This window comes from Ovis canadensis, chromosome 11, assembly GCF_042477335.2.
Source record: "Ovis canadensis isolate MfBH-ARS-UI-01 breed Bighorn chromosome 11, ARS-UI_OviCan_v2, whole genome shotgun sequence".
NCBI lineage: Eukaryota > Metazoa > Chordata > Mammalia > Artiodactyla > Bovidae > Ovis > Ovis canadensis.
This window is the reverse complement of record NC_091255.1, coordinates 34,794,322-34,821,369: the sequence shown is the minus strand read 5'-3', so window position 1 is coordinate 34,821,369 and position 27,048 is coordinate 34,794,322. Positions and strand designations below refer to the sequence as shown.

Sequence of the window (27,048 nt, the reverse complement as noted above, 5' to 3'; positions counted from 1 at the left end):
TCTAACTAATTTGGCTGTGCCGGGTCTTAGTTGCGACATGTGGGTTCTTGTTCCCTGACCAGGGATCAAACCTGGGCCGCCTGCTTTGTGAGCACAAAGTCTTTACCACTGGACCGCCAGGGAAGTCCCAGGAGATTCTTGTAATGGCTCCACCAAAGGGATGGGGTTGTATTCTAGAGATAAAGGAAGGAAAAGCAACTGGATCAATAATGATTTAAAGATCTATTCCCTGGCTCCCAGGGCAGTCATTTAATAAACCAAATCTGGGGCAAGGAGTGCCTTTAGGGCTTGAAAAAAAAAATTCCTGCATGTCTTTTCTTTCTTGTTTCTCCCTTGTGGATGGGGTCTGGTGACCGCAGCTCTCTCTGCTGACCACGGCTGGGCTTACTGCCTGTCAGAGAGCCACTCACTCAGCCACAGCTCACCCGGCAGGAAGGGGCCCAACCAGCTGAGGCACTCTTCCTACTGATCTTCCAGGCTCCTCCCATGCCCAAGCCAGGCACTGATTTCTTCCTCAAGTCCCTGTCCCCCTTGGGTCTGACCTCCATCTTTCCAGCTTTCATATAAGCCATGCATTTTCATCTCTGCCCTGTGTCTTGCTTGAATGAAGCTGGGGTCACTGCTCAGACATCTAGCCCCCTCCTCACTGCCCAAGGACCCACGTCAGTTTACTCCCGAAATGCCACAGCTGCCACTGTCCCCTGATTAATGGGTGACCCCATCAGGTGACATAAATCTAAATATAGCTGTGGCTGACTGCCTGGCTGGCTCACTTCCTGTATGTGTTCAGGGCAAAAGACCAAGACTTGTGCCTTCCCCAAGCCTGCAGATCCAGACGCTTGCTGCCGAGAGAGCACTCAGGGCACAGGTTTGCAATCTGATGACAAAGAGAGAAAGAGCAGGTGTACGTGTAGAAGACAGCACAGTCCAGGGATAGATGGAGGCCAAACCCAAGGCTAGAGGCAAGGTTTGGAGCCTTGTAGAGTGATTGACATCCCTGATGGATGGATTTCTACAAGGTTTGTCCTTCCTTGTGGGGAATCTGCAGGAGCTTTTGATTGAGATCTTAAATGAGTATCTGAACACCCTCCCCACACTGAGTGTTTCGTTCTTCTATCTAGCTATCCTTGCCGCAGATATTCACTGAAGCCTCTTCACTGAAACTCTGGTTGTAGACCTACATCCTGCTTTCAAGGAGTGCGTACTTAGTCACTTCAGTCGTATCCAGCTTTTTGCAACCTCATGAACTGTAGCCCACCAGACTCCTCTGTCCATGGGATTCTCTAGGCAAGAATACTTGAGTGGGTTGCCATGCCCTCCTACAGGGGATCTTCTTGACACAGGGATTGAACCCTAGTCTCTTGCATCTCCTGTATTGGCAGGTGGATTCTTTACCCACTGAGATACCTGGGAAGCCCTTTGAGGAGTGGAGATCAAAGAACAAAACCAGAAATAACAGCCACTGTGATAAGGGCACTAAGAGGGCTGGTCTTCTTCCCAGATCTGGGAGGGGATGAGTCAAGGAAGGTTTGATGGAAGAGATTCTATTCAGATTCAACCCAAAGAATTGGAAGAAATAAACAGAGAGATGTGTCAAGTGGGACTGATGACCTTGGAGATATCTGCAAAGAACTATAAGTAGTTTTTCTGTTGGGTGCTTGGTGAGATGGGATGGGGTGTCTAGAGGAGGTGAGGCGAAGCTGGGATCCTGTTCTTGAAGGCCCTGTGTACCTGGCTGAGAAATGTAGGTTGTGTCCAACCAGCAGCAGAGAGCCACCCAAGCTTTTAGGCATGTTGGAAGGGTCATTCAGGGCCAGAGTGAAATGGAGGTAAGCAAGATGGGAGGTGGGGGAATCCTCAAGGAGATGATGCAGGCCTCCCAGGTGGTCAGCAGTGAGGTCTGAGCTGGATATTTGTGGTGAGAGCAAGAGGAGAGAGTCTGAGACAGGAAGGAGGTGGAATTTGATCTGGCCACCTGACCTGGGGCCCAGGGAAGGGCAGGTGTGATCACCCCCATTTTATAGGCAGGAAACTGATTGCCCACCATCAAATATGTTTGAACATATTTTGGAGTGCGGGGCACCTACTTTGGGTCAGATATTGCCCTGACGGATTAAGAGTAGTCCCGGATCCATAGAGAAACTTGCTTTCACCAAATGATTTTCAGATTTAGGTGATTCTACTACTGACAACAGAGCTTCCCTGGGGGGAAGCTAAACAACATATTTTTGAGCACATGCTACTGATTATTCTAGTTACTTACTGTACTTATAATTACTCATACTGCTGCTATTATTTTCTCAAAACTGACTATAAGCTCAGGGTCAAAAGCATTAATTAGTGTGGATGTAAACATGTAGTTCAAACATTCTTTTTGATAGTCTCTGTCTCCTGTTCTGTTGCCCATTTGCCAGATTTTTATCAGATCTGACTAGTTCACCGTTGTTTTCATATCATACATGGCCGTAGAAGGACTTCTACCAGGAATAAGAGAGGCATCAGGTCTGCTGTTTCCTTGTCTGGGGCGTGTACTGGTTTTATTGGTTTATCTTCAATCTACGCATCTTTGCAAGGCGTGTGTCCAGTCTTGGAGGGTTCGTTTAGTGTAAACTGGATAATGTCATCAGAAAACCTGTTTCACTGGGCCCACTTAAGCTGCAGCACATCACAATAGGCTGAAAGCAAAGACCGCAGTTGCCACTGTGCTCCTGTCCCCCTGCTCCCCAGCAGCTGTAGGTGGGCCTCCCCCTCTTCCATCAGGACACCTGCTGCATCCTGATAGAGGGACTTTGGGAGACCCGATCTACTCACCAGCAGGCCAGGGCCCAGCTGCATAATGTATTAGCCCTGCGTAATGTATTTCAAGCTTTTTAGGCTTGATTCAAAGTCACACTCAGATTAGCCTGCAGATCCCTGGAAAGAGAAGCCACTGTGTCCTCATTCTGCTTGTTTGTTTTTTTTTAAATATAAAATTTTATTTATTTTCTCTATTTGCTTATTTATTTTTGGCTATGCTGGGTCTCTAGCTATGGCGAGCAGGGGCTGCTCTCTAGTTGCCGCAAGCGGGCTTCTCATCTCAGTGGCTTCTCTTGTTGTGGGGCACGGGCTCTAGGGCCCACAGGTTCCAGTAATTGTGGCACTTGGGCTCAGTAGTTGTGGTTCCCAAGCTCTAGAGCGCTGGCTCAGTAGCTGGGGTGCAGGGGCTTAGTTGCTCCGTGGCCTGTGGGATCTTCTGGGACCAGGGATGAACCTGTGCCTCCTGCACTGGGAGATGGATTCTTTATCACTGGGCCACCAGGCAAGCCCCTCATGCTGTTTTTTAAAAGAAGTACTTGTCACTGGTGAAATCGCCTTTTAGTTTATTTGTTTGTTATCTATTATGTCTGCTCTGCTAGACAGTAAGCTTTTTGAGAGCAGGAACATTGTCTCTTTCACTGGAGAATCCTCAGTACCTAAAACAGAGTTTGGTGGGTAGCAGTCACTCTCTGGGGCTTCCTTGGTAGCTCAAATGGTAAAGAATCTGCCTGCAGTGCAAGAGACCTGGGTTTGATCCCTGGGTTGGGATGATCATCGAGAGAAGGAAATGGCAGCCCACTCCAGAATTCTTGTCTGGAGAATCCCATGGACAGAGGAGCCTGTTGGGCTATATAGTCCATGGGGTAGCATGGGGTCACAAAGGGTCAGACACAACTGAGCAACTAACACTTTCACTTGCAGTCACTCTTTTCATATTGGATGGATGGATGAGTGAATGGATTAATGCAGAAGTCCCCAACCATTTTGGCATCAGGGACTGGTTTTGTGGAAGACAGTTTTTCCATGGGGTAGAGTGGGGGGTAGTTTCAGTTTTGCCGGGTATTCACCTCCTGCTGTGCAGGCTTGGAGGCGGGTGGTTTCTGGACTGAGGCATACACATCAGATTCCCATGTTACCCCCTCCCAAAGTCTAGAGTTACAGCTATGCTGGAGAATTGATTTACGTTGGTCCCCTGCATGACTGAAAAAACAGCCACAGTCATCTCACCTCTGCTACTTAAAAATGTGAGAGTTTTAACCAATGCAATGAGACAAAAAAAAAAAAAAAAGGACACAAAAGGTACAGTCGCTAGTAGTTGTTGAGTTGGTCAAAATGCTTTTTTGGATTTTTCCATAGGATGTTATGGAAAAACCAGAAAGAACTTTTTGGCCAACCCAATAAAATCAAAAGAAATGATTGGTTACAAGGGTGTTTGAGGGGAGCCTGAAAAGGAAACATATTTTTTGCCAAAATTATTTGAGAATGCAGGTGTTTTGCTGGTTATTGCCATCTTAGAAATCTGAGAAGGAAGAGAAAAAGTTAGCACTATTGGGGACTAGCCAAGTGTCAACAAAGATCTAATTTATGATTAAACTATACATGCTTGCTTCCTTGTCATCATCATAACAGTTCTTTTCAATGTATTTACTGGGACTGACAAAGAAGGAACTAAATACGTTCCATAAGATAGTCATCTATTAGAGGACAAAAGGCTTTTTGTTTTTGTTTAATCTTACAGTAATCTAACCTTTAACCACAAGGCTTGAGATAAGCAGAAAACTTGTAAACTGTATTTATTATGACAGATTGTATTTGTTCATTTGGGCCACAAAATACACCTGATATAGGACACTGAATGTGCTTACTTACTCTGAAAGTTAACTCAATGGTTTTATGATAATTAATATAAATGAAGTAATTTGGGTTGCATACACGTGGATTGGCTCAAAGAGCTGCTGGGAGGTTATGTGCTGAGACCCACAACCGAAATTATGGCATACAACCAGTCTGGAAAGGACACCTCTGCTGCCATCTGAGAGTTAATTGTGCGGTGACATTGTTGATGGCACTGGGAACTGGAGGCTACCACTGGTATGGTTGCCACTGCTGATGCCAGAAGCTGGATGTTGCTGTCACCCCCTCTACCACGGTCAGTGATGATGCTCCACCATCTCTATTTATTCTTTAGCTCCCGATTTGATATTCTGGACAGTGCACTAGGTTGGCTGTACCTAGATCACGTGCTCAGGCCTACCCTCAAAGGAGACTAAGAAAGTAAGTATCTGGAAAGTTTCAGCTTCTATGCTGGGAGGAGGGCTGTATCATTCACCAAGACTGTTAAGGTGGGGAGAGGGCTTCCAAATGTGGGAATGGGGTTCTGATATAGGAAAGGGGCTCAGATTCTGAGCAGTCATTTATTTATTTATTTTTAACAATAAAATGATTTATTTATTTTTGGCTGCGCTGGGTCTTTGTTGCTGCCCCCAGGCTTTCTCTAGTTGTGGCAAATGGAGGCTACTCTCTAGTTTTGGTGCATGGGCTTCTTGTTGCGATGGCTTGTTTGTTTGTTGGAGTTTTCTGTTGTCATCTTATTGAACTCAAAGCAGCATGTAATAGTGTTGAACACTTTTTGAAATGCTTTCTTCTTGAGCTTCCAGGACTTCACACTGGTTTTCCCCCTCTTTCTCAACTGACTTTGCCCAGAATTCCTCTCCTTAGGCGTTGCCTCTCCTCCATCTAATTCTTTCCCTCAGTGATTTTTCCAGCCTCTTTACCTATTTTTTTTTTAAAGCTAAAGAATATTTATAGGAATTCAAACATATACAGCATCCAACAAGATAAAATTAATAATGTCCAATAAAAGATTATCAACATGCAGATAAGCAAGATATTATGATCTATAAAAAGTAAAAAAAAATTAGTTACTGAAAACCAATCCAGATGGGACACAGAAGATAGAATTAAAACCAGGAATGTAGACAATTATTCCTAAACTTATGGAATGTAGCTATATTCCCTAAGTTTAAGAAGCTGGAGTAAATATTGCACATTTTAAATAAAGACCGAAAATGTTTAAAAAGACCAAGCTGGACATAAATGGATGAAAACTGCAGCATGAAATGACACTAATGAGATGAAGCCTTTCAGTTTTTGCCTGAACCTATCTTTTATTCCTCCACGAATTTTATTGTTTTCCACTCAAGTTGTTATTTTGAAAAATTTCAAGCTTAATTAAAAGTTGGAAGAATAGTAACTATGAACTCTTCTGTGAAGTCCATCAGTTGCTAACATTTCCCCAACATCTGTGTGTGAACTTTGTCTTCCTCTCCCCCTCCTTTCTCCCCCTGTCCTACTCACTTAATTTTTTGCTGAACCGTTTACAAGCAAGTTTCAATCAACGTAATACTTCTCCCTTAAATATTTTTGCATGTATATACCCCAAGATTGGAATAAAGATCTTCCTAAGTAACTATAGTACTATTATGACATCTAAAACAAAGAATAAATTAATGTCACCTAATATGCTGTGCATATTTAAATTTCTCCAAATTTCTAATATATAACTTCTATAGACATTTTTTTCTTTAAATCCAAGATCCAATCAAAATGTATCTATTACATGTGGTCATTAGTATCTCTAGTCTCTTTTATTGTAGAACAGATGACCCCTCCCCCTGCCATTGCCCTCCTTCCCACCAATGATGATTTTTGGCAGAGCTGTCTCTTATAGAATGCATTCTAGATCAATATTTCTCAACTAGGGTGATTTTTTTACCTCCAGGGTAAATTTGGCAATGTTTGAAGCCATTTTTGGTTGTCACAACTTGAAAGGTGTATCTTAATCCCTTTGGACTGCTATGACAAAATAACATAGACTGGGTCATTTGTAAACAATAGAACTTTATTTTTCACAGTTCTAGAGGCTGGGAATTTCACGATCAAGATGCCAGAAGGTTCAGTGTCTGGTGAAGGCCCACTTCCTGGTTCATGGACTTTTTTTTGCTATAATCTCAAATGGTGAAAGGAGAGAGGGAGCTGTCTTGGGCCTCTTTTGTTGTTTTTGTTGTTCAGTTGCTAAGCTGTGTTTGCCTCTTTGCAACCCCATGGATTGCAACGTGCCAGGCTGCCCTGTCCTTCACTATCTCCTGGAGTTTGCTCAAAATCACATCCATTGAGTCGGTGATGCTATCTAACCATTTCATTCTCTACAGCCCCCTTTTCCTTTTCCCTGCACTCTTTCCTAGAGTGTGTACATGTCTACTAAGTCACGTCAGTCATGTCTGACTCTTTGCAATCCTATGGGCTCCTCTGACCATGGAATTCTTCAGGCAAGAATACTGGAGTGGGTTGCCATGCCCTCCTCCAAGGATCTTCATGACACAGGGATCAAACCCACATCTCCTGTTCTCCTGGATTGGCAGGTGAATTCTTTGCCACTGAGCCACCAGGGGAAGGCCTCTTTCCAAGCATCAGGATCTTTTCCAATGAGTTGGGTCTTCCCATCAAGTGGCCAAAGGATTGGAGCTTCAGATTCAGCAGCAGTCCTTCCAAAGAATATTCAAGGTTGATTTCCTGTAGGATTGATTGGTTTACTCTCCTTGCATTCCAAGGGACTCTCAAGAGTCTTCTCCAGCACCACAATTTGAAACCATCAATTCTTTGATGCTCAGCCTTCTTTATGGTCCAACTCTCACATCCGTACATGACTATTGGAAAAACCATAGCTTTAATAAGGATATTATTCCCATTCATGAGCCTCTGCTCTCACGATCTAATCACCTTCCAGAGGCCCCACCTGCTAATACTATCACCTTGCGGATTCAGATATTAACATATGAACTTTGGAGGGACACAAACATTCAATCTATAGCAAGGTGCTACTGGAATGTAGTGAGTAGAGACCAGGGATGTGTCTAAACATTCTTCAGTGCACACAGCAGTACCCACAATAAAGAATTAACCAGCCCAAATTATCAGTGGTGTTCAGGTTGAGAAACTCTAGCCTAGAGTTATCTGATTGCTTACTTATGCTTAGATTCAGATTTGACATTTTTTTTGGTGAGAAACCTGAACAGTTGCTCTTGGGACTTTATAGTAAATCTCATCAGGAGGCTCCTCCTGTCACATTGTCCCTCTTGGTGTTCCCTAAGTCTCATCACTTGGTTAGAGTGGAGACTGTTGGGTCTCTCCACTGAAAAGCTACATTTCCTGCTTTGTAGTTAGTGAGTAATCTCTGAGGTGATACTTGGAGATCTTGTGAATATTCTATTGCCTCCAAATATTTTATTCAATAATTTACCATCTATTGATAATCCTTGCCAGAACCAATTAGCACATCAGGGGTTGCAGAATGGTTGTTTTCTTCTAGTTTTCTATTTTTCCTTCTAACATTATTAGCTGGGTTTCTTCTGTAAAGAAGAGCTCTTCATTTCTACTTTTCTTTTTCACCTAACTATACTATAGATTAACAGAAATGTTAATTTAACATATTATAAACCATTATCATTGTTACACATTTTGATGCTCAAATTGCCACTAATTTGGCCAATGGGAGTCAAGTCAAGCTGTCTCCTGTGTCCTTTTGACATTCCCATGGATGGAGGAACCTGGCAGGCTACAGTCCACGGGGTCACAAAGAGTCGGACACGACTAAGTGACTTCACTCACTCACTTAGTCTTTGAGCTTTCTTTAATCTTTTTTAAAAAGATGTCTTATTATTTTTATTTTTCATGGTTATTGACTACCTCCCCCCACTGAACATTTCATACCCATTACCCATTTACTTTGCAACTGGAAGTTTGTACCTCTTGATCTTTCTCATCTGTTTATTTCCTTCCCTCACCCTTTCTTCAGCCTTTTTGGTCTTCTTTGCTTCCTGGCTCAAAATACATCCCAGGCTCATATTCTACCTTCCCTGCCCTGGAATCATTCATTTCTCCAATTTTTCCAAATGTTCCTCCCCGCCCCTGTTCCTGCCGCTTAGTTTCAGTGATTGAACCCATGCTCCCTGCAGTGGAAAGATGGAGTCTTGTCTATTGGACTGCTAGGGAATTCCCGAGGGAGATAGTGTTTAGAAACCAAGAACTGGGTGTTAGATATGTTCACTGCTATGAGAGTATCATTGCTTCTAAGATCTTTCAGTTGACTGAGAAAAAATCATAAACTCTTAGAAAACATATACATTAAAAAAATTCTAATACTAATTCAAATTCAACAAATACTACTAGATTTTTGTCCTTCTATATTTGTATCTTATTTCTCACATGGTCAGAATCCTGGTTCTCAATAAAATCAATATATTTGTGCATTTGCTGTCTCCTATAACATATCCAAATAGTTTGAGGACTTCTCTCAATAGCGATTTTTGTTAGTCTGTGGTTTATCATTTCCTTTTGTGAAAAAATGAATACATATAGAAACATTTTCAGAATAGCAAAATAAAGGTCTCTGAAAATCTAGTCTTCCATAAAAGCAACAAAAATGCAGGCATAAAAGGTCAAAGCCAACTTTTTCAGAACTCTGGAAATTAACCACAGGCTTGCTAAAATTCAAGAAGGATTCATTCAAGAAAAACTGCTAAAACTCAGTAAGAACAAAACACTTTCTGACATTTTAATTTACTCTCTTCTCCTTCCCGTCTCCTTAGCTTTGTGGTAGATATGAAACTCGCAGCTATGAAAACAAGCAGCCTAGAAGGCCCTGGAGGGAACGGAGTAGGTTTGAATCTCCCTGCAAAATCCCCAGCTCAGAGAACTGTCACTATTTGGTCTGTCTGGTAGCTCTCTAAGAATCTCCACTCTTAGGGCTTGTTTTCATTAGAACTGAGCTCGGAGCTCGCTCATTGCAAACAGCCCTATCCCCAGGGGAAAGTCAGTTGTAATTGTTTAACGTCACTGCTGCCAGAAGTGGTAATACCAGTTGGGACTAATAAGAGGCTGACCAAAAACTTGAAAGGAAAATCTGGGGAATGAGATGCCCATAAAGGATTTTGACCATATCTGACTTATTCTTGGAACCTTAGAAGGACATATGCTTGTGTAGGGCTGTGCACATGTCTGAGAAAGATCTGAGGGGCCTCAATCTCTCACTTCTGGCCAGTCCTGAGGCTTTGCACAAGCAGGAAGTTAAGGATAAGGCAGAGTTATAAACTGCCTACTGGAGCATTGAAGTCATGACCGAATACACACAAAGAGCCCCTCGGCAATGGCTGGGACTCTTTGTCTAATTATTAGCTGATTGTTAAAATAATTGAGTAGAGACTTCAGTGACTGTGTAAACCCAAAATACAGACTTCATAGAATTAGCCCAGGAGAGTCATTAAACAAACTAACCAAAAGAGTGTCAACAATAAACTGGAGCAACAACAAATCCTGGGGAATTGGGAGTATGATTTCCAGAGTCACCACGTTATATTTTCAAGAAAAAAATTATGATTCATAATGAGGCATCATTCATGTCTGGACATAAAAGAATGGCCTCTATATAGGGGGGAAAAGGAGCAGTCAGTAGGAGCTGTCCCTATGGAAGTCTAGACATTAGACTTATTAGATAACGACTTTCCAAATAACTATAGGAAACTATATTATGGGACTTCCCTGGTGGTCAGGTGGTCAGGTGGTTAAGACTCCATGCTCCCAATGCAGGGGACATGGGTTTGATCCCTGATTAGGAAACTAAGATCCCATATACTGCATGGTTCAGCCAAAAAAAAGGGAAACCATACCTAAAACACTAAAGTATGAGAACAATGCTGTACCAAATACAGACTATCAATAAAGAAATGAAAATTATAAAAAGGGACTAAGTAGAAATTTAGGAGTCAAAAAGTATAATATCTGAAATGAAAAATTCACTAGAGGAGCTAGACAGAATATATGAACTGGAAGGAAGAAACAGCAAACTTGAAAATAGGTCATTTGAGATCAGCCAGTCTGAGAATCAAAAAGAATTTCTTTTGAATGAAGAAAAATGAACAGAGTCTCCTTTCTCCAAGGGATCTTCCCAACCCAGGGATGGAACCTGGGTCTCCCATTGCAGGTGGATTCTTTATCAGCTGAGCCACCAGGGATGCCCAAGAGACCTGTGGGACACACCTTGTTAAGCATACTAACATATGAATAATGGGAGTCCCAGAAGGAGAAGGAGAGGAGAGAGAAAAAGAATATTTAAAGAAATAATAGCAGAAAGCCTCCTAAATTTGATGAAAAACATTAATTTTCATATTCAGGAAGCTCAACTAATTCTGTATGAAAAGCTCAAGTGAGCTACATACTTAGCTCCATCACAGTCAAACTGTTGAAGACAAAAACCAAACAGCAAACCTTGAAAACAGCAAGTGAAAAGTGAACCATCACATAACATAAAATAATAACGTTAAAAGTTGGCTTCTCATCAGAAACCATAGAGACCTAAAGGCAGAGGGATGACATATTTAAAGTGCTGAAGGAAAAAGACTGTCAACAAGCATTTCCATATCCAGCAAAATTATCCTTCAGGAATGAAGGAGAAATTAAGACATTCCCATATAAACTAAGACCAACAGAGTTCATTGCTGGTAGACTTGCTCTACAAACAATACTAAAGGGAATCTTCAGGCTGAAAGACTCAAATTCACACAAAGAAATAAAGAATAGCAATAAACATATGAAAAGATGTTCAACATTATTAGCTTTCAGGGAAATGTACTCCACACCTGAATGATATATCATTTCATATTTGCTAGGATAGCTAAAATTGAAAAAAAACACAACAGCAAGTGTTGGCAATGATGTAGGGAATTTGGAACCTTCATTGCTGATAGAACTGTAAAACGGTGTGGCCATTTGGGAAAACAGTTTGTTAGTTCCTCAACATTCTAGAGATAGAGTGACCATGTGAGCCATCAGCTCACAGTTGGATAGACAAGTGAATGAAAGCATGTGCCACACAACTTATATATGTATATTACAGAAGTGTTGTATGGGAATATCCCTCAGCTGATGAATGGATAAACAAAATGTAGTATATGCATACAGTATGATATTGTTTGGCCACAAAAAGAAACCAAATATTGATACATGCTATAATATGAATGAATCTTGAAAATGTTATGCTTCGTGAACAAAGCTAGAAACAAAAGATAGCATGCTGTATGATTCCTTTTATATCAAATGTCCATAAGTCCATATTTATGGAAAATAGATAAATAGCTATCCATAACTGCAGGAAAAGGTCAGTTTTCATTCCAATCCCAAAGAAAGGCAATGCGAAAGAATGCTCAAACTACTGCACAATTGCACTCATCTCACACGCTAGTAAAGTAATGCTCAAAATTCTCCAAGCCAGGCTTCAACAGTACGTGAACTGGGAACTTCCAGATGTTCAAGCTGGTTTTCGAAAAGGCAGAGGAACTAGAGATCAAATTGCCAACATCTGCTGGATCATCAAAAGAGCAAGAGAGTTCCAGAAAAACATCTATTTCTGATTTATTGACTATGCCAAAGCCTTTGACTGTGTGGATCACAATAAATTGTGGAAAATTCTGAAAGAGATGGGAATACCAGATCACCTTACCTGCCTCTTGAGAAACCTGTATGCAGGTCAGGAAGCAACAGTTAGAACTGGACGTGGAACAACAGACTGGTTCCAAATAGGAAAAGGAGTATGTCAAGGCTGTATATTGTCACCCTGCTTATTTAACTTCTATGCAGAGTATATCATGAGAAATGCTAGGCTGGAAGAAGCACAAGCTGGAATCAAGATTGCCGGGAGAAATATCAATAACCTCAGATATGCAGATGACACCACCCTTATGGCAGGAAGTGAAGAAGAACCAAAGAGCCTCTTGATGAAAGTGAAAGAGGAGAGTGAAAATGTTGGCTTAAAGCTCAACATTCAGAAAATGAAGATCTTGGCATCTGGTCCCATCACTTCATGGGAAATAGATGGGGAAACAGTGGTTGACTTTATTTTTCTGGGCTCCAAAATCACTGCAGATGGTGACTGCAGCCATGAAATTAAAAGACGCTTACTCCTTGGAAGGAAAGTTATGACCAACCTAAACAGCATATTAAAAAGCAGAAACATTACTTTGTCAACAAAGTTCCGTCTAGTCAAGGCTATGGTTTTTCCTGTGGTCATGTATGGATGTGAGAGTTGGACTATGAAGAAGGCAGAGCGCCGAAGAATCGATGCTTTTGAACTGTGGTGTTGGAGAAGACTCTTGAGAGTCCCTTGGACTGCAAGGAGATCCAACCAGTCCATTCTGAAGGAGATCAGCCCTGGGTGTTCTTTGGAAGGGATGATGCTAAAGCTGAAACTCCAGTACTTTGGCCACCTCATGCGAAGAGTTGACTCATTGGAAAAGACTCTGATGCTGGGAGGGATTAGAAGTAGGAGGAGAAGGGGACGACAGAGGATGAGATGGCTGGATGGCATCACGGACTCGATGGACGTGGGTCTGAGTGAACTCCGGGAGTTGGTGATGGACAGGGAGGCCTGGCGTGCTGCGATTCATGGGGTCGCAAAGAGTTGGACACGAGTGAGCAACTAAACTGAACTGAACTGACAATGAGTAAAGGGTTTCTTTTGGTGTTAATAAAAATGTTCTAAAATTGATTGTGGTGATGACTGCATATCTTCATGAACATACTAAAATCATGAAATGTATACCTTAGAAAGGTGAATTTTACATTATATGAATTCTATCTCAATAGAGCTGTACTAAAAATTAAGAAATATAGACAATATAGGCTTATCCCCCCACTTTTTTCTTAACAAAATGTAGCATACTATATACTTAAAAAAATTTCTCTTTAAATTAGAGGATAATTGATTTACAATGTTGTGCTAGTTTCTGCCATACAACAATGTGAATCAGCCATAAGTATACATATATCCCCCTCTCTCTTGAGCCTCCTTCCCACCACATAACATAAAATACATACTTTTGATTCATTTAACAATATAGGCATTCTTTTCATACTAGTACTTAGAAATATTCATTCTCTTTTTAAAGCCTATTTTTCATATATATTTTTATTTACTTATTTTATTTGGATGCGCTGGGTCTTAGTTGTGATATGTGGGCTCTGGTTTTCTGACCAGGGATCAAACCCAGGCCCCCTACAATGGTATTGCAATCTTAGCCACCGAACCACCAGAGAAGTCCTATTTCATTCTCTTTTGTGGCTATGTAGTACTCAGTTGTATAGCTGTACTATCTTTAATTCAGCAAGTTTCCTATGTAGCCTTTGGGTTGTTTTTAATATTGTTTTGATATTAAAATAATGTCACAATTAATAACCTTGTTCATTTGTTGTTTTATTTTTTGCAGATGTATCCCCAGGGTAACTTCCTTTAAAAGAGATTACTGAATCAAGAGGTAAATGCCTGTGAACATAAAGTTTTGTTAAATATTATCAAATTTTCCCTCCATAGAATTTGTTCCATTTTGTTCTTTAAACAGCAGTGTAAGACAATGTCTATTTGCCTCACAGAGCTTCACTAAAAGGGTAGGTTGTCAATCACTTGAATTTTTGTCAGTCAATGATAAACAGTATCTCTGTAGTTCCATTCTGAATTCTACTTTGAGTGAAGTTGATATGTGTAAAGAACTTAGTCTTTTTTAATGAACCGCCATGTCCTTTTGCCCATTTTTTCCATCAGGCTTTCAGTCTTGTTTTTCTAGATTTTTACAGAGTTCTTTATATATCTTAGCTACTGACTATAAATATCATGTAAACTGGTGACTCTTAAACCATATGTCCATGCCTGAGCTCCAAATTTGTATATCTAACCAGCTACTTTTTTTCCCCCTCAACTATCTACTTGACACTTGCACTCGGAAACCCAAGAAACATCTTACATGTACTATGGCAAAAACAGAACCTTATATTCCCCCCCTTAGCAAATCCTCTCCTCAATAAATAAATAACTCAACCCCCAATACCTATTTTTCTGTATCTCTTCTGATATAATTCTGGACCAAGCCACCATCCTTTGTCTTTCTGAGCATGGCGGCACTTCCTAACTGCCCTCCCCACTTCCATCCTTACCTCTCTCCTCTCTCATAATCTGCATTCCCAAGTGGTGGCCAGGGTGACCTCTTTTAAAAGTGTAAATTAGAGCTTCCCTGGTGGCTCAGTGGTAAAGAATCTGCCTGCCAATGTAGGAGACACAGGTTTGATCCCTGATCCAGGAAGATCCCACATGCCTTGGAGCAATTAAGCCCGTGTGCCATAGCTACTGAGCCTGTGCTCTAGAGCCTGGGAGCCACAGGTGCTGAGCTGACATGTTGCAGCTACTGAAGCCCCACACCACAGGGCCTGTGCTCAGCAACAAGAGAAGCCACTGCAATGAGAAGCCCGCCCACTGCAATGAAGAGTAACCCTAACTCACGCCACCAGAGGAAAGCCCTCGCAGAAATGAAAATCCAGCACAGCCATAAATAAATAAATAAATAATTTTTTTTAAAAAAGGTATAAATCAAATCCTGTAGCTTTTCCCTTTAAAACTTTCCAGTGGCTCCCATAATGGAAGGAATGTGTGTGTGCTCAGTCACTCAGTCATGTCCAACTCTTCGTGGCCCCGCGGCCTGTAGCCCATCACGATCCTCTGCCCATGGAATTTTCCAGGCAAGAATACTGGAGTGGGTTGCATTTCCTACTCCAGGAGATCTTCCTGACCCAGGAATCAACCCCAAGTCTCTTGTGTCTCCTGCATTGGCAGGCAGATTCTTTACCACTGTGCCATGTGGGAAGCCCTAATAGAAGGAATAAAATAGAATAAAATTAAATCGTTCTTGTGGCTTCAGTGTCTGACAGGATTTGACCCTTCTTGCCTCTCTAGGAGTCTCACACTCCTCTGGCCTTCATTCGCCCTGCTCCACTCATTGTGGCTTTCTTTTATCTCTTGAACATTTCAAGTTAGTTATATTTGTAAAACTTTTATACATTTCTCCTCTTTTTGCATGAATATTCTTTTCCTTTCACATCTTCCTGTGGCTGCCTCCATCTTTCCATTCAGGTCTCCACCAAAATAGCCTCACGCTCTATTCCTCTATTTGAAGCTTCTTTCCAAACCAGTTGGTGCTATGGATATTTCAGTTACATAAGCAACCAAATTCCATCTTTTTAAAAACCTATTTGAGGTTTTTTCCCCCCTCTTGCAAAAAAATAAATCTGGTTAATATATTTATAGAAACTTATCAACAATTAAAGTAGGGAAATAATGATTTGAGGACAGTTGCCTATTTATCTGAAAAAATTAAGTTAGATCCCCTACCTTTGTGTGCGTGCATGCTAAGTCACTCAGTCGTGTCGGACTCACTGTGATCCTATGGACCATAGCCTGCCAGGCTCCTCTGTCCTTGGGATTCTCCAGGCAAGAATACTGGAGTGGGTTGCCATGTACTTTTCCACCCTTGCCTCATTCCATATGAAAAATAATTCCTGGTAGATTAAAAATCCAAACATGAAAAACTAAAATTATAATATTGGGGAAATACTGGGAAAACTATTGAGAATACATGTATGAATTTGGAAGTGAGAAAGGCCTTCTTGGACAAGATGAAAAATCCAGGAGCTATGAAAAGATATAAAAGTTGACAATTAAAATGTAAAACTTCTGTGATTTCTCTGGTGATCCAGTGGCTAAGACTCTGCACTCCTAATTCAGGGGGCCCAGGGTTGATCCCTGGTCAGGGAACTAGATCCTACATGCTGCAACTTTAAAAAAAAGGATCCTACATATTGTGATAAAGATTGAAGATCCCACGTGTCACAGCTAAGAACTTGCACAGCCAAATAAATAAATATTTTTAAAAATAAAAAATGTAAAACTTCTATAAGTAAATAACACTATTAGTGTTATTAAAATGAAAAGACAAATAACAAACTAGAAGAAAATACACTATATATAATAAACCAACAGTTACTATCCAGAATACCTAGGAACACCTACAAATCAATAATAAAAGACAAATAGCTTAATTTATATAAAGTCTATATAACTTTATATAAATTTATTTTTATCTGCTATATGCAAACAGCAGATAAAAATAAACATGAAAAGGTTTCTACTCTCACTGATATTCAGGGAAATGCTTATCGTCCATCAGATTTTTTTGGTCCATCAGATTAGCAGACATAAAGAGGACTGAAAAAGCCAGTATTGGTAAGGAGGTACAGAAACAAATATGTGCACATACTGTTGTCATATTATTGATGTGATACTTTTTGTCAACATTCATTAAATGAAAAAGTGTTCATGATTTTTGATCTAGTAATTCTAAGGGGGTAGATTAAATCTTCTGAAAAGTCACTCATATAAGTGCCTAGATAGGTATGCGTGTCCCTTGCAGCATTGCTTGTACGTAATGAAAAACTGTCAGTAACCTAACCATTTACCAAGATGGAAAACTACATGAGAGTTAAAAAGAATGAAGAAAAGCCATAGGTATTGACCATACTGTTGAGGAAAAACACAAGTTCAGAGTAAATGTACAATATGATCATATCTATGTGAGGAAGATAAAACAGAGGCATGTGTTTCAGCATGTTCATAGATGCATAAAAAAATGTCTGAAAGGATTCATACAAAGCTGGTAACAACAGTAGTTTGCCCTGGAGAGAGGTGTGGGATTGCGTGTGTATTGGGGGGAGGAGAGGTTGAGGAAGTATTTTTGCTTTCTCTATATATTGAAAAAATGAAAACTAGAATTTTAGTCAAATAATCTGAAAAAATTAACAAGTAATTAAAAGAAGTGTAACATGGGCTTCCTTGGTGGCTCAGTGGTAAAGACCCTACCTGCCAATGCAAGAGACATGGCTTCGATCCCTGATTCAGGAAGATACCATGTGCCTCAGAGCAAATAAGGCCATTTGTCACAACTATTTCTAGAGCCCGGGAGCTGCAACTACTGGACTCATGGGTTTCAATTACTGAAGCCCGCACACCTAGAGCTCATGCACCAGAGCTAGAGACTAGCTCCCGTTCACTGCAACTAGAGAAAAGCCTGCACAGCAAGGAAGACCCAGCGCAGTCAAAAATAAATAAATAACATTATTTTAAAAAGAAGGGTAACTTTCGGAGATATCATTTAAACTTCTAAAAATGAATTCAGTTGATAATGGCACTGAAGTGTTGGGGTATTTGCTGATACCCGATAGACATGGTTAGTCAGCACTGACAGCAAAAAGCATATACTCTGGGGTGAGACAGATTTGGATTTGAATTCTAGTTCTTCTGTTTACCGTGTGACATGGACAAGTCATTTAACCTCTCTGAGTTCTGGGATAATAGAATCTACTCCTAAGAGCTGTTATCAGGTAATATCTCTAGCATATAGTAGTAGGTGCTCAGCTAAGTGGTGTTATTATTAATAATGGTTAAAATTATGGTTTGTAATCCAATAAGAAGTGAGAAGCAGGTGAATGGTGATCAAATAGCATTGATGTGGATGGTTTACAGAAAGCTTACAAGGGGAAAGCCTACATGTGAAACACTTCTATCCTGCACAGAAGTTGCCTTTATTGAAGATCAGAGAAGTATGGTGTCATAAGCCTATTCTTTGGTTCCTTCCTGCCCTAGAGAATCTGGATCCTAGACAGAGAGAACCCCAACACTTCTGAGTACTGTCAGCTGATTGTCAAGTTGGGACACCTCATCTCAGAGCCGTACCTGCACTTGCAGAAACTGGAGGATTCTGACAAGGAAAATTTGGAGAATTTTGACATGGGATTTATCCAGGAAAGTTTGGTTTATCTACTTTGTGTCTACTGTATACCTTCTGGAATGCTGTGAGAAGTAAAATGAAGTAATACATGAGAAGCTGCATGTATGCTCGGTTGCATCCAACTCTTTGTGACCCCATGGACTGTAGCCCTTCAGGGGGATTTTTCAGGCAAGAATACCGGAATGGGTTGCCATTTCCTTCTCCAGAGGATCTTCCTGATCCAGGGCTCAAACCTGCATCTCCTGCATTGGGAGGTGAATTCTTTACCATTGAGCCACCAGGGAAACCTAGTAAACTTTAAAATGCAGCAAACTTATTGCCATTAGTATTGCAGAACCTTGACATTGAAAAGGACTGTAAAGATGGTCTAGTCTAATTCCACCAATGTAGTAGGAATCCTCCTGTAAGCATCTCTGACCAGTTGCTAGCCAGCTCTACTTGTACACTTACAATGACAGGGATTCCTTCCCTGAAAAGTAGCCCCTTCTCTCTAGTTAGCTCTGAGAAAAAGTTCTTCAGGTTGGTTGAAGCCTGTCTTGCTGCAGTTTCTGGGCATACAGCAGGCTTGTACACATTGACTTCCACAATTTGAAGACAGCCTTCACAGCTCAAGTCATCTCCCCCGCCTCCCCTACTAGAGTACTTTTGCCTGCTATTTCCATCAGGAAATAATTTTCAGATTCTTCATTCCCTGGGACTCCACCCACTCCAGCTGGTTAGTGTACCCTTGCAAACAATGGTGTGCAGAGCAAACATAGTCAGCACTGCTGATGTGACCTAATCAGGCACAAAGTGCAGAACAGGCATCACCTCCTGTGATTTACACACTGTGACTCTATTTTTTTTTTTCAATTGTGAATTCTAATAAGAGTCTCTGTGACTCTGTTTATGAAGCACAGAATCAATACTTTCCAGCAGTTGCATCAAGTTGGCTCATTTTAAGCTTGTATTTGGCAAATACTCCTAGGTCTTTCTCATCTGAACATCACCTTCCCAGATTTATAATTAGTTTAGGTGGACCCAGTTTAAGGAATATCACATTGCCAGCACCGTAGAAGGTGGGCTTTAGATACCATCCTTCATCCCTGCGTCCTTCCCTCCCTGGTTCAGGAACCACTGTCATGACTTCTGTGAAAGTCCTTCTCTTCCCATCTTTACAGTTTACCAACTTTGTATGGATGAGGTTTGGAGAAGGCAATGGCACCCCACTCCAGTACTCTTGCCTGGAAAATCCCATGGATGGAGGAGCCTGGTGGGCTGCAGTCCATGGGGTCGCAGAGTTGGACACGACTGAAGCGACTTAGCAGCAGCAGCAGCGTGGATGAGGTTTAGTTTTGCCTGTTTTGAAATTTTATATAAATGGACTCACTCTGTATGTATTATTCTACAACTTCTTTCTCTCAGAATTATGTTTGTGCAATTCATCTATATTGACTATGTAGCTGTTGTTTGTTCATTATTATTGCTGTAGAGTATTCCATTTTATGAATATTTTAAAATTTATCTATTCTGTTGATGAATTCTTGGGCTTTTATTTTATTATAAGCTATATCACCTTAGATATTCTGTATCTACTGTGGCACATGTGCAATGTAATTGATAAGTAATTATTACATGTGTTTAAATCTTATCTCCCAATTTCTTTCAGAGTATAAGAATCATGCCTTTACAGTTAATAAAGGCTTTGAGCATACACTAGTTTTCTTTAAAATGTATGCCTGGGGGTGGAATTGCTGGGTGTTAGGATTTACCTAAAAATATGAAAATGTACATAATCCATGCATGCTCCTAATGTGATTTCCAAATTGCTTTTTCAACCACCTCCTTTGTGTGGGGTGCTCTATGTGTTTAGATCAGCAGTCTAATCCTTTTTGACTGACCTTGACCTTGGGGGCCTGGCTTCAAGCCTCAGATTATCAATGGCAATAAACATACCTCTTACTCACTAGAAGAGTTCCTTCTGTAGAGGGTATCAGCATCTGCTATCTTTATGGTCCCTGCCTTGAATTAGTCATCACCAGAGAGAAGCTGCACTGGGCTGTCTTATCCTGGACAAAGGTCTTCATGTCCAGCATGGATCTGCAGGAGAGTCATTTAACGGGGGATTGGGGAAGCCACTCTGCTTGCTCTCTCAAAGGCATATCAGTCATTCGAAGATATTAACTGCTCAAAAGACTCAAGTCTGTGTATAGGCCCTTTTCTAATGTTAGCAGAATTTGGGGCAAAAGTACAAACAGATGCAACATGTCTACCTAAATTATTTAAAATTATAAATCACTCCAACTGTTCATATGCTCTATTCTATGTTGACAAATATACATCTTTAATGCCATGGAAGACCAGGTTCAAATTTAGGATCCCCAGACTCCTCAGATTTATATGCTAAACTGAGGTGGTGGTGGGAGCACTTGCCCTGGCCCACCTGCCCTCTTTTTCCATCTCTGTCCTGCACTAGGCATCTGTGTACTGCTGCTGCTGCTAAGTCGTGTCAGTTGTGTCCGACTCTGTGCGACCCCATAGATGGCAGCCCACCAGGCTCCTCTGTTCCTGGGATTCTCCAGGCAAGAATACTGGAGTGGGTTGCCATTTCCTTCTCCAATGCATGAAAGTGAAAAGTGAATGTGAAGTCGCTCAGTCGTCTCTGACTCTTCACGACCCCATGGACTGTCACCCACCAGGCACCTCCGTCCATGTCCATGAGATTTTCCAGGTAAGGGTACTGGAGTGGGTTGCCATTGCCTTCTCCAGGCATCTGTGTACACAGAAGCTCAAATGTCTGAGTGATGTGCTCCTCCCCCAAGCACAGCTGCCCCTCAGCCACTTCTAGGGGTCCCCAGACTCTACCTTAGAGAACATGGCCTGGAGAAGAGCCCACAGCCTCCAGTCATTTGGGGAGGGAATTCAGGGGTCACAAGTTCCAAGAACTTGGTCCTGAAAGAGAAGCACAGATGCCAGGTGGGCATGGTCCCTGGACACTAGGTAAGAAATGCGGTTAGAGCTGGGGTAGAGGTGCGTCTCTAATGTGTGTACCTATGCCCAGGTGTAAGGGCGGTATTGTCTACCTACCATCTTCTTCCTCTCCCCTCGTGGGTGCAAGAACTGTGTCTGGCTGTATCCCCATCACCCCTCGTGATGCGTGGCACTGAAAAGTCATAGCGCACATAGGTGCGTGATGGAAAGTACCTAAGAAACAGTTCCGCACACTTTATTTAAACTTTTAGTAGCCATTATATAGGCAGAGGCTGTGAGGTTTAAAGAGGTTAAGTGGCTCACCCAAGGTCACACAGCTAGAAGAGGTAGAGGCTGGATTTGCACTAATTTCACGATCTAGCCTCCTCTCTCGCCCTTCTTTTTGTAATTACTTTTTCCTCGCCTCTGTTTTGGGGCGGAGGGCGGGGAGCTGCCCCTGAACAAGGCCTGGCCTTTCCCGCCGCCGCAGCTCTCCTCTTGTTCCCCCTCCCCCTCCTCCCCTCCCTCCTCCCGTATTCAGCCTCCTCCTCCCCCCCCACGCCCCTCGCCCCTCCTCCAGCCTCCGCCTCGCGTTGCGCGCCCCTCCCTTCGCGAAGCCCCTCCCCTCCCCTCAGGGCGACGTCACGTGCCGCCCCATCCCCCCCCCCCGCGCCTGCGCACTGCTTATTTCCCGCTGTCAGGATGAGGAGGCGGAGGTCGGCGCTCGGGTCCGTCTCTGCCCGCGGCTGTGGCGGCGCCGGCGGCTTCAGCCTTAGCGGTTCCTCCCTGGGCGGCGGCGGCGGCGGCTCGGTCGACGCCTCCTCCGCCAGCTGAGCCCGCGGGAGCCCGGGACGCCGCTTCCCCGCCCATACCCGCTCTCCGAGGCTGGCCGCCCGGCCATGGCGCAGCCGGGCCCGGCTCCTCTGCCTGACGGTGAGGCGCCCACCATGGCAGGCGCGGCGGGCGCGGCCTGCCCGGCGCCGGCGTCGCGAGGGGACCTGCGGGCGGCGGGAAGGGCGCGCATAGGCCCCGGAGGTGACCCCGCCGGGCGGAGGCGGGAGCGCGCGGGGTCCGGCGCTGGCTGCACGCGAGGGCGGTGCGAGGGCCTGGACGGCCGTCTCTGGCGAGGGGGCGGGAGGTGCCGGCGTTGGCCGTGGCTGGGGGCGGCGTGAGGGGGGTGCGGGTGAGCTGGGCAGCGTGGAGAGGGAGCTGCTCTGGGTAGCGGTGGGACCGGCACGTGGGTTCTGCCCGTGAGGAGGATGGAAATCAGGAACATGTGCTATATTCGTTAGAAGAAAAATTGCTTAGGTAGTGGTGATGTGCCCTCCCCGCGCCCCGCCTCCGTCCATGTCACTGAATGCTTTGAGCTCAGTTTTGTGGCATGAAACTAACTGGCTCGGATCAGTAACTGGTTTTAGTAGCGTTCCTTGAGAGACGTCGTGGCTTAATGGTAAAGTGCTGGGGCCTGGGCGTCTAAAGCACCTGGAGCCTTCACTAACAAGCACTATGCAGGTTTCTTAGCCTCTTTGAACTTGAGTGTTCTCATAAGAAGATATTCATTCGTGCCTTTATTTTTTGTCTATAAGGGAGATAACATGACTTACATAAAGTGATTAGTATTAAGGCGGTATTTGGGAATGCTGAAATCGAGGCAAAAACGTGTCTTTTTATAGCACTTCCATCCATGGAAGGAAGGAGAAAGAGTCCTATCCTAAATAGTCCCAGGTGGCTGTTAGGCCTTCCCGACCTCTGGGAAGTTGGCTAAGCCCAGCTTCAGAGAGTGACCACATGGTTCCAGGTGTTACTATTTTGTACCTGGTCCTTGGCAAGGTACTGTTGTATCTGGGAGTGAGAGTTCTTTCAGGTGTATTTCTATAGTCAGCGTGTGTGCTTAGCATCTTTAAGTGTGAGTGGAATGTTGGGATTTGGCACTGGCACATAGTTGGTGCTTAAAAACTTGCCTTTGCCTAGGGTTGTCTCTTAAGATAATATTTCATGAAAACCTGATTCTTTGTGCTTGCCTTTGAGGAACGTGAAACCATGTTACCAGATTTTAATGCTAACTTCTTTCTTGGAGTGTACTCTGAAGCCTGTTTGCCTCTAGTTTTAGATTTTGTTAGCTGCCTGAGGAGAGATGTCTAGCACCCACACACCTGGAGTTGTGTGAAAATCTGGATGCTGTTTCTGTTTCAGTAGATGGGAGGCATTCTCTGGTGGACTGTTGGAGGAAACGAGTTTTCAGGCTACCTTTTAATCCTCACCTTTTGCATTTGGTGTCAGGGAAGAAAACACTGCGCTTCTACAAACACCTCTTTGTTATTGCAGGCAGAGGCAGAGTAAAGGGAGCCCCAGTGGCTTCTGGTTCTGATCTGGAGTGGTAGGTATGCTTAGCTGGCGGCTGCCTTCTCTTGAGTTGCATGGAAGCAAACGTCTAGGGCGGCTCAGGTGACATGACAGTCCAGAATCAAAATTCCCTCCCTCTTTCTAGATGTGAAATGGTCTTTGATGTAAATAGGGAGAAGTGACTAAGCACTTGAAAGAGGCTAGGAAAAATTAGTTTCAAGAAATCATGTATTCTTACTACAGGTTTATTCCCCATTTTTCAAATCCTGTGACTATGGGATGAGATTTAGTTTGCATAGATTGCAGTATTTTCAATTAGTGTAGTAAATGAGCAGCCAGGAGCTACTGTTAACAAAGGAGAGAGAATTCGGTGTATTTGAGTGATTTGTGTCTGTGTCTTAGAAATTCATCTTGGGATTTATTTTTCTCTTTCGCTGAACTTAGTATAGACCACTACTTAACACTTTAGCTTTAAGCACACTTGAATTTCCTAGCCCTGCTGTTATTAAAAAATTGCAGAATTCTTTTGAGTTAAACTGACAGTAAAAGGTAACTTTTACTTTTTGACTTTAATCTAGCTTTTATTCCTTTTTATTTTTTTCTTTGACCGCGCTGCACGGCTCATAGGATCTTAGTTCCCTGGCCAGGGATTGAACCCAGGCCCTCGGCAGTGAGAGCACAGAGTCCTAGCCACTGGACTGCCAGGGAATTCTCAGGTATCCCATTTTAGAAGCAGTTTTAATTTACGTTGATGTTGTTTTCTTTTCTTTCTTTGACATATCTTTTATTTTTTGTGGAGATATTGTAGGTTAAAAAAAGAATTGATTTGTGTAAAATCTATAGGTTAAAGTGTAATAATTTTCTTATTTGGTCACTAAGTCATGTCCAACTCTTTGTAACCGCATGGACTGCATCATGCCAGGCTCCTCTGTCCTCCACTATCTCCCAGAAGTTGCTGAAGTTCATGTCCATTGAGTCAGTGAGGCTATCTAACTAGCTCATCCTCTGTTGTCCCCTTCTCCTACCCTCAATCTTTCCCGACATCAGAATCTTTTCCAGTGAGTTGGCTCTTCAAATGCTGTGGCCACAGTATTGGAGTTTCAGCATCAGCCCTTCCAGTGAATAGTCACGGTTGATTTCCTTTAGGTTTGACTGATTTGATTTCCTTGCAGTCCACGTCCTTATTTTGTAAGTTTTTTAAAAACTGTTTTTTGGCTTGTGCACCCTAGTTTACTCATTTAGAGCGAAGGTAACTTTAATAGTCAAATTTCAGCTGATTGTTTTATCTTGAGAATTCAAAGAGTATATATAATGTAAACTATTTCAAACTGTAATATTTTTAAATCTAAGTTAAACTCTTAGAAGCATTTGCTCTGATTTTACTTCATTTCTTTTTCAGTTAAAAACACTATATTCTAAATTCTTTCCATTAAAAAAGGGTAGTTATTAAGTATGTCTTCTCTCATCTCTAAGAGGAAACCATTATAACGTTTTCTGTACTTGACTTTTTTCTATAAATTTCATAGACTTTCCCCCCTGAAATGGACATGATTTACATACATAGGTCTGCAACTTGTCTATTTCACTTGTAAATAATAACTGTACTGATTATATACTTAAATGGTTATGTGCCTATAAATGTGCTATAGACACTGCATGCATTATCTCAGGAAATCTTCTTGTCAGTGAAGTGGATGCTATTATAATATTGTTCCTGTTTTATTGATGAGGAAACTGAAGCACAGAGAAGTTAAAAAGTGCTTAGAATTACCTAGCTAGGAAGTGAGGGGAGCCAGGATTCAAATCCAGGTTATCTGATGCCAGAGCCCCCTGATCTGTTTACTAGATCGTGGGCTACTTTCCAGTTGATTGCTACAGATCTACCTCACTCTTTTTAAAGAATGTTGTCACATAACATGTACCAAATAACCATGATTTATTTGCCTCTATCTTTATTGGTAGATACGTAGATTGCTTTCAATTTTTCCATTTTATAAGTAATTCTGGTCTAGATATTTTTGTACATACTTTTCAGGTACTTCTGTAAGACTACTGAATTAAAGGGCGTGAGCTCTGAGTGATTTAAATTTTAATAGCTATTGCTAGCTTACTCTCAAAAAGTATCAGTTTACATACCTGCCAATAGTATATGAGAGGGTAGATTTCCCCTACACTCTTATAAGTCCTGGATAATGTCAGTTGTTTTAAAATTGTATCTTCTGATAGACCCCCCCCCCAAAAAAAATCTACAGTTAATAAATGTTTGCGTGCCTAGTCTAGGCAGAGCTCTAGGAAATAAAATGATGAAAAAAACCTAGTCCTTGTTCCTAAGTAGTGAAGCAGAAGGCCGTTAGTTAATCCCACAGACAAGTGTAAAACTGTTAACAAATGTGTGTGTGTACTACTTGCCAGGCACAATTGTAGATATTTGGAATATATCGGTGGACCACACAGATAATAAAAAGCCCTGCCCTGGCATGGGAGAAACAGATATTAAACAACAAACATAAGCAAATCATATGGATTGTTAGGTGATAAGTGCTATAGAAAAAGAAAAAAAAAATGGAACAGAGTAAAAGGAGGCGGGGTAGGCTGGTTGTAAATAGAGTGGTCAGAGTAAGCTTGTTGAGAAGGTGACATTTGACCAAAAACTTGAAGGTGATAGAAGAACTAATATGTGGATATCTGAAGGAAGAGTATTCCAGACAGAGGGATCAATTTTTGCGAATGCCTTAGTGAAGGAATGTGTCTGTCATGTTTGAGGGATGGCATGGAGGTCAGTGTGGCTAGAATGAAATTATTAGGTGGGTGGAGGGATGTGGGAGAGGAAGGGAGAAGTGAGCAGTAAAATAAGAGGTGAAAGGTCACAGGTATTATAGGGCCCTAGAGCATTGTAAAGATTGACTTTCACTATGGGGAATCATTGACAATGTTTTGAGCTGAGGAGTGGTGTGATCTGACTTAACATTTAAAAAAAACAACCCCAAACCCAATCACTGGTTGCTAGATTGGCAGCAGAGTTAAGGAAGGCAAGGGAGGTATAATTAGTACTATAGATCATCTGAAATTTATTTATTTTTAAACTTAACAGATAAAGTTTAATATAAAGAATTGTTAACTAAATAGATATTCGTTCTCCAGGGAATCTTCCCAGCCCAAAAATCGTACTGGGGTCTCCTTCATTGCAGGCAGATTCTTTACCATTTAAGCTCACATAAGAGATTACCTAAGGGAAAAAGAACAG

At 42.1% G+C, this 27,048-nt stretch overlaps 2 protein-coding genes across 7 annotated transcripts in view; both read left to right on the top strand.

The window, feature by feature from the left end:
• ZFP3 (ZFP3 zinc finger protein) overlaps positions 1-18,601 on the top strand; it is a 100,105-nt gene extending 81,504 nt beyond the window's left edge. For both annotated transcript variants that reach the window (XR_011259822.1, XR_011259823.1), the window contains 3 exons: positions 4,985-5,070; positions 14,112-14,159; positions 18,368-18,601. The gene's annotated coding sequence lies outside the window, so the exon portion shown is untranslated. The remainder of the gene's footprint in view (positions 1-4,984; positions 5,071-14,111; positions 14,160-18,367) is intronic.
• Positions 18,602-20,422: 1,821 nt separating this feature from the next.
• The window catches only part of RABEP1 (rabaptin, RAB GTPase binding effector protein 1), a 93,840-nt gene continuing 87,214 nt past the window's right edge, over positions 20,423-27,048 (top strand). For 2 of the 5 annotated variants that reach the window (XM_069603199.1, XM_069603194.1), the window contains exon 1: positions 22,131-22,394. In XM_069603199.1, the coding sequence (XP_069459300.1) occupies positions 22,361-22,394 (34 nt within the window). In that variant the 5' untranslated portion in view covers positions 22,131-22,360. Of the gene's footprint in view, positions 21,223-22,130; positions 22,395-22,744; positions 24,521-27,048 lie in introns of those variants that run through there. The other 3 variants (XM_069603198.1, XM_069603195.1, XM_069603196.1) reach the window with 3 other exon arrangements.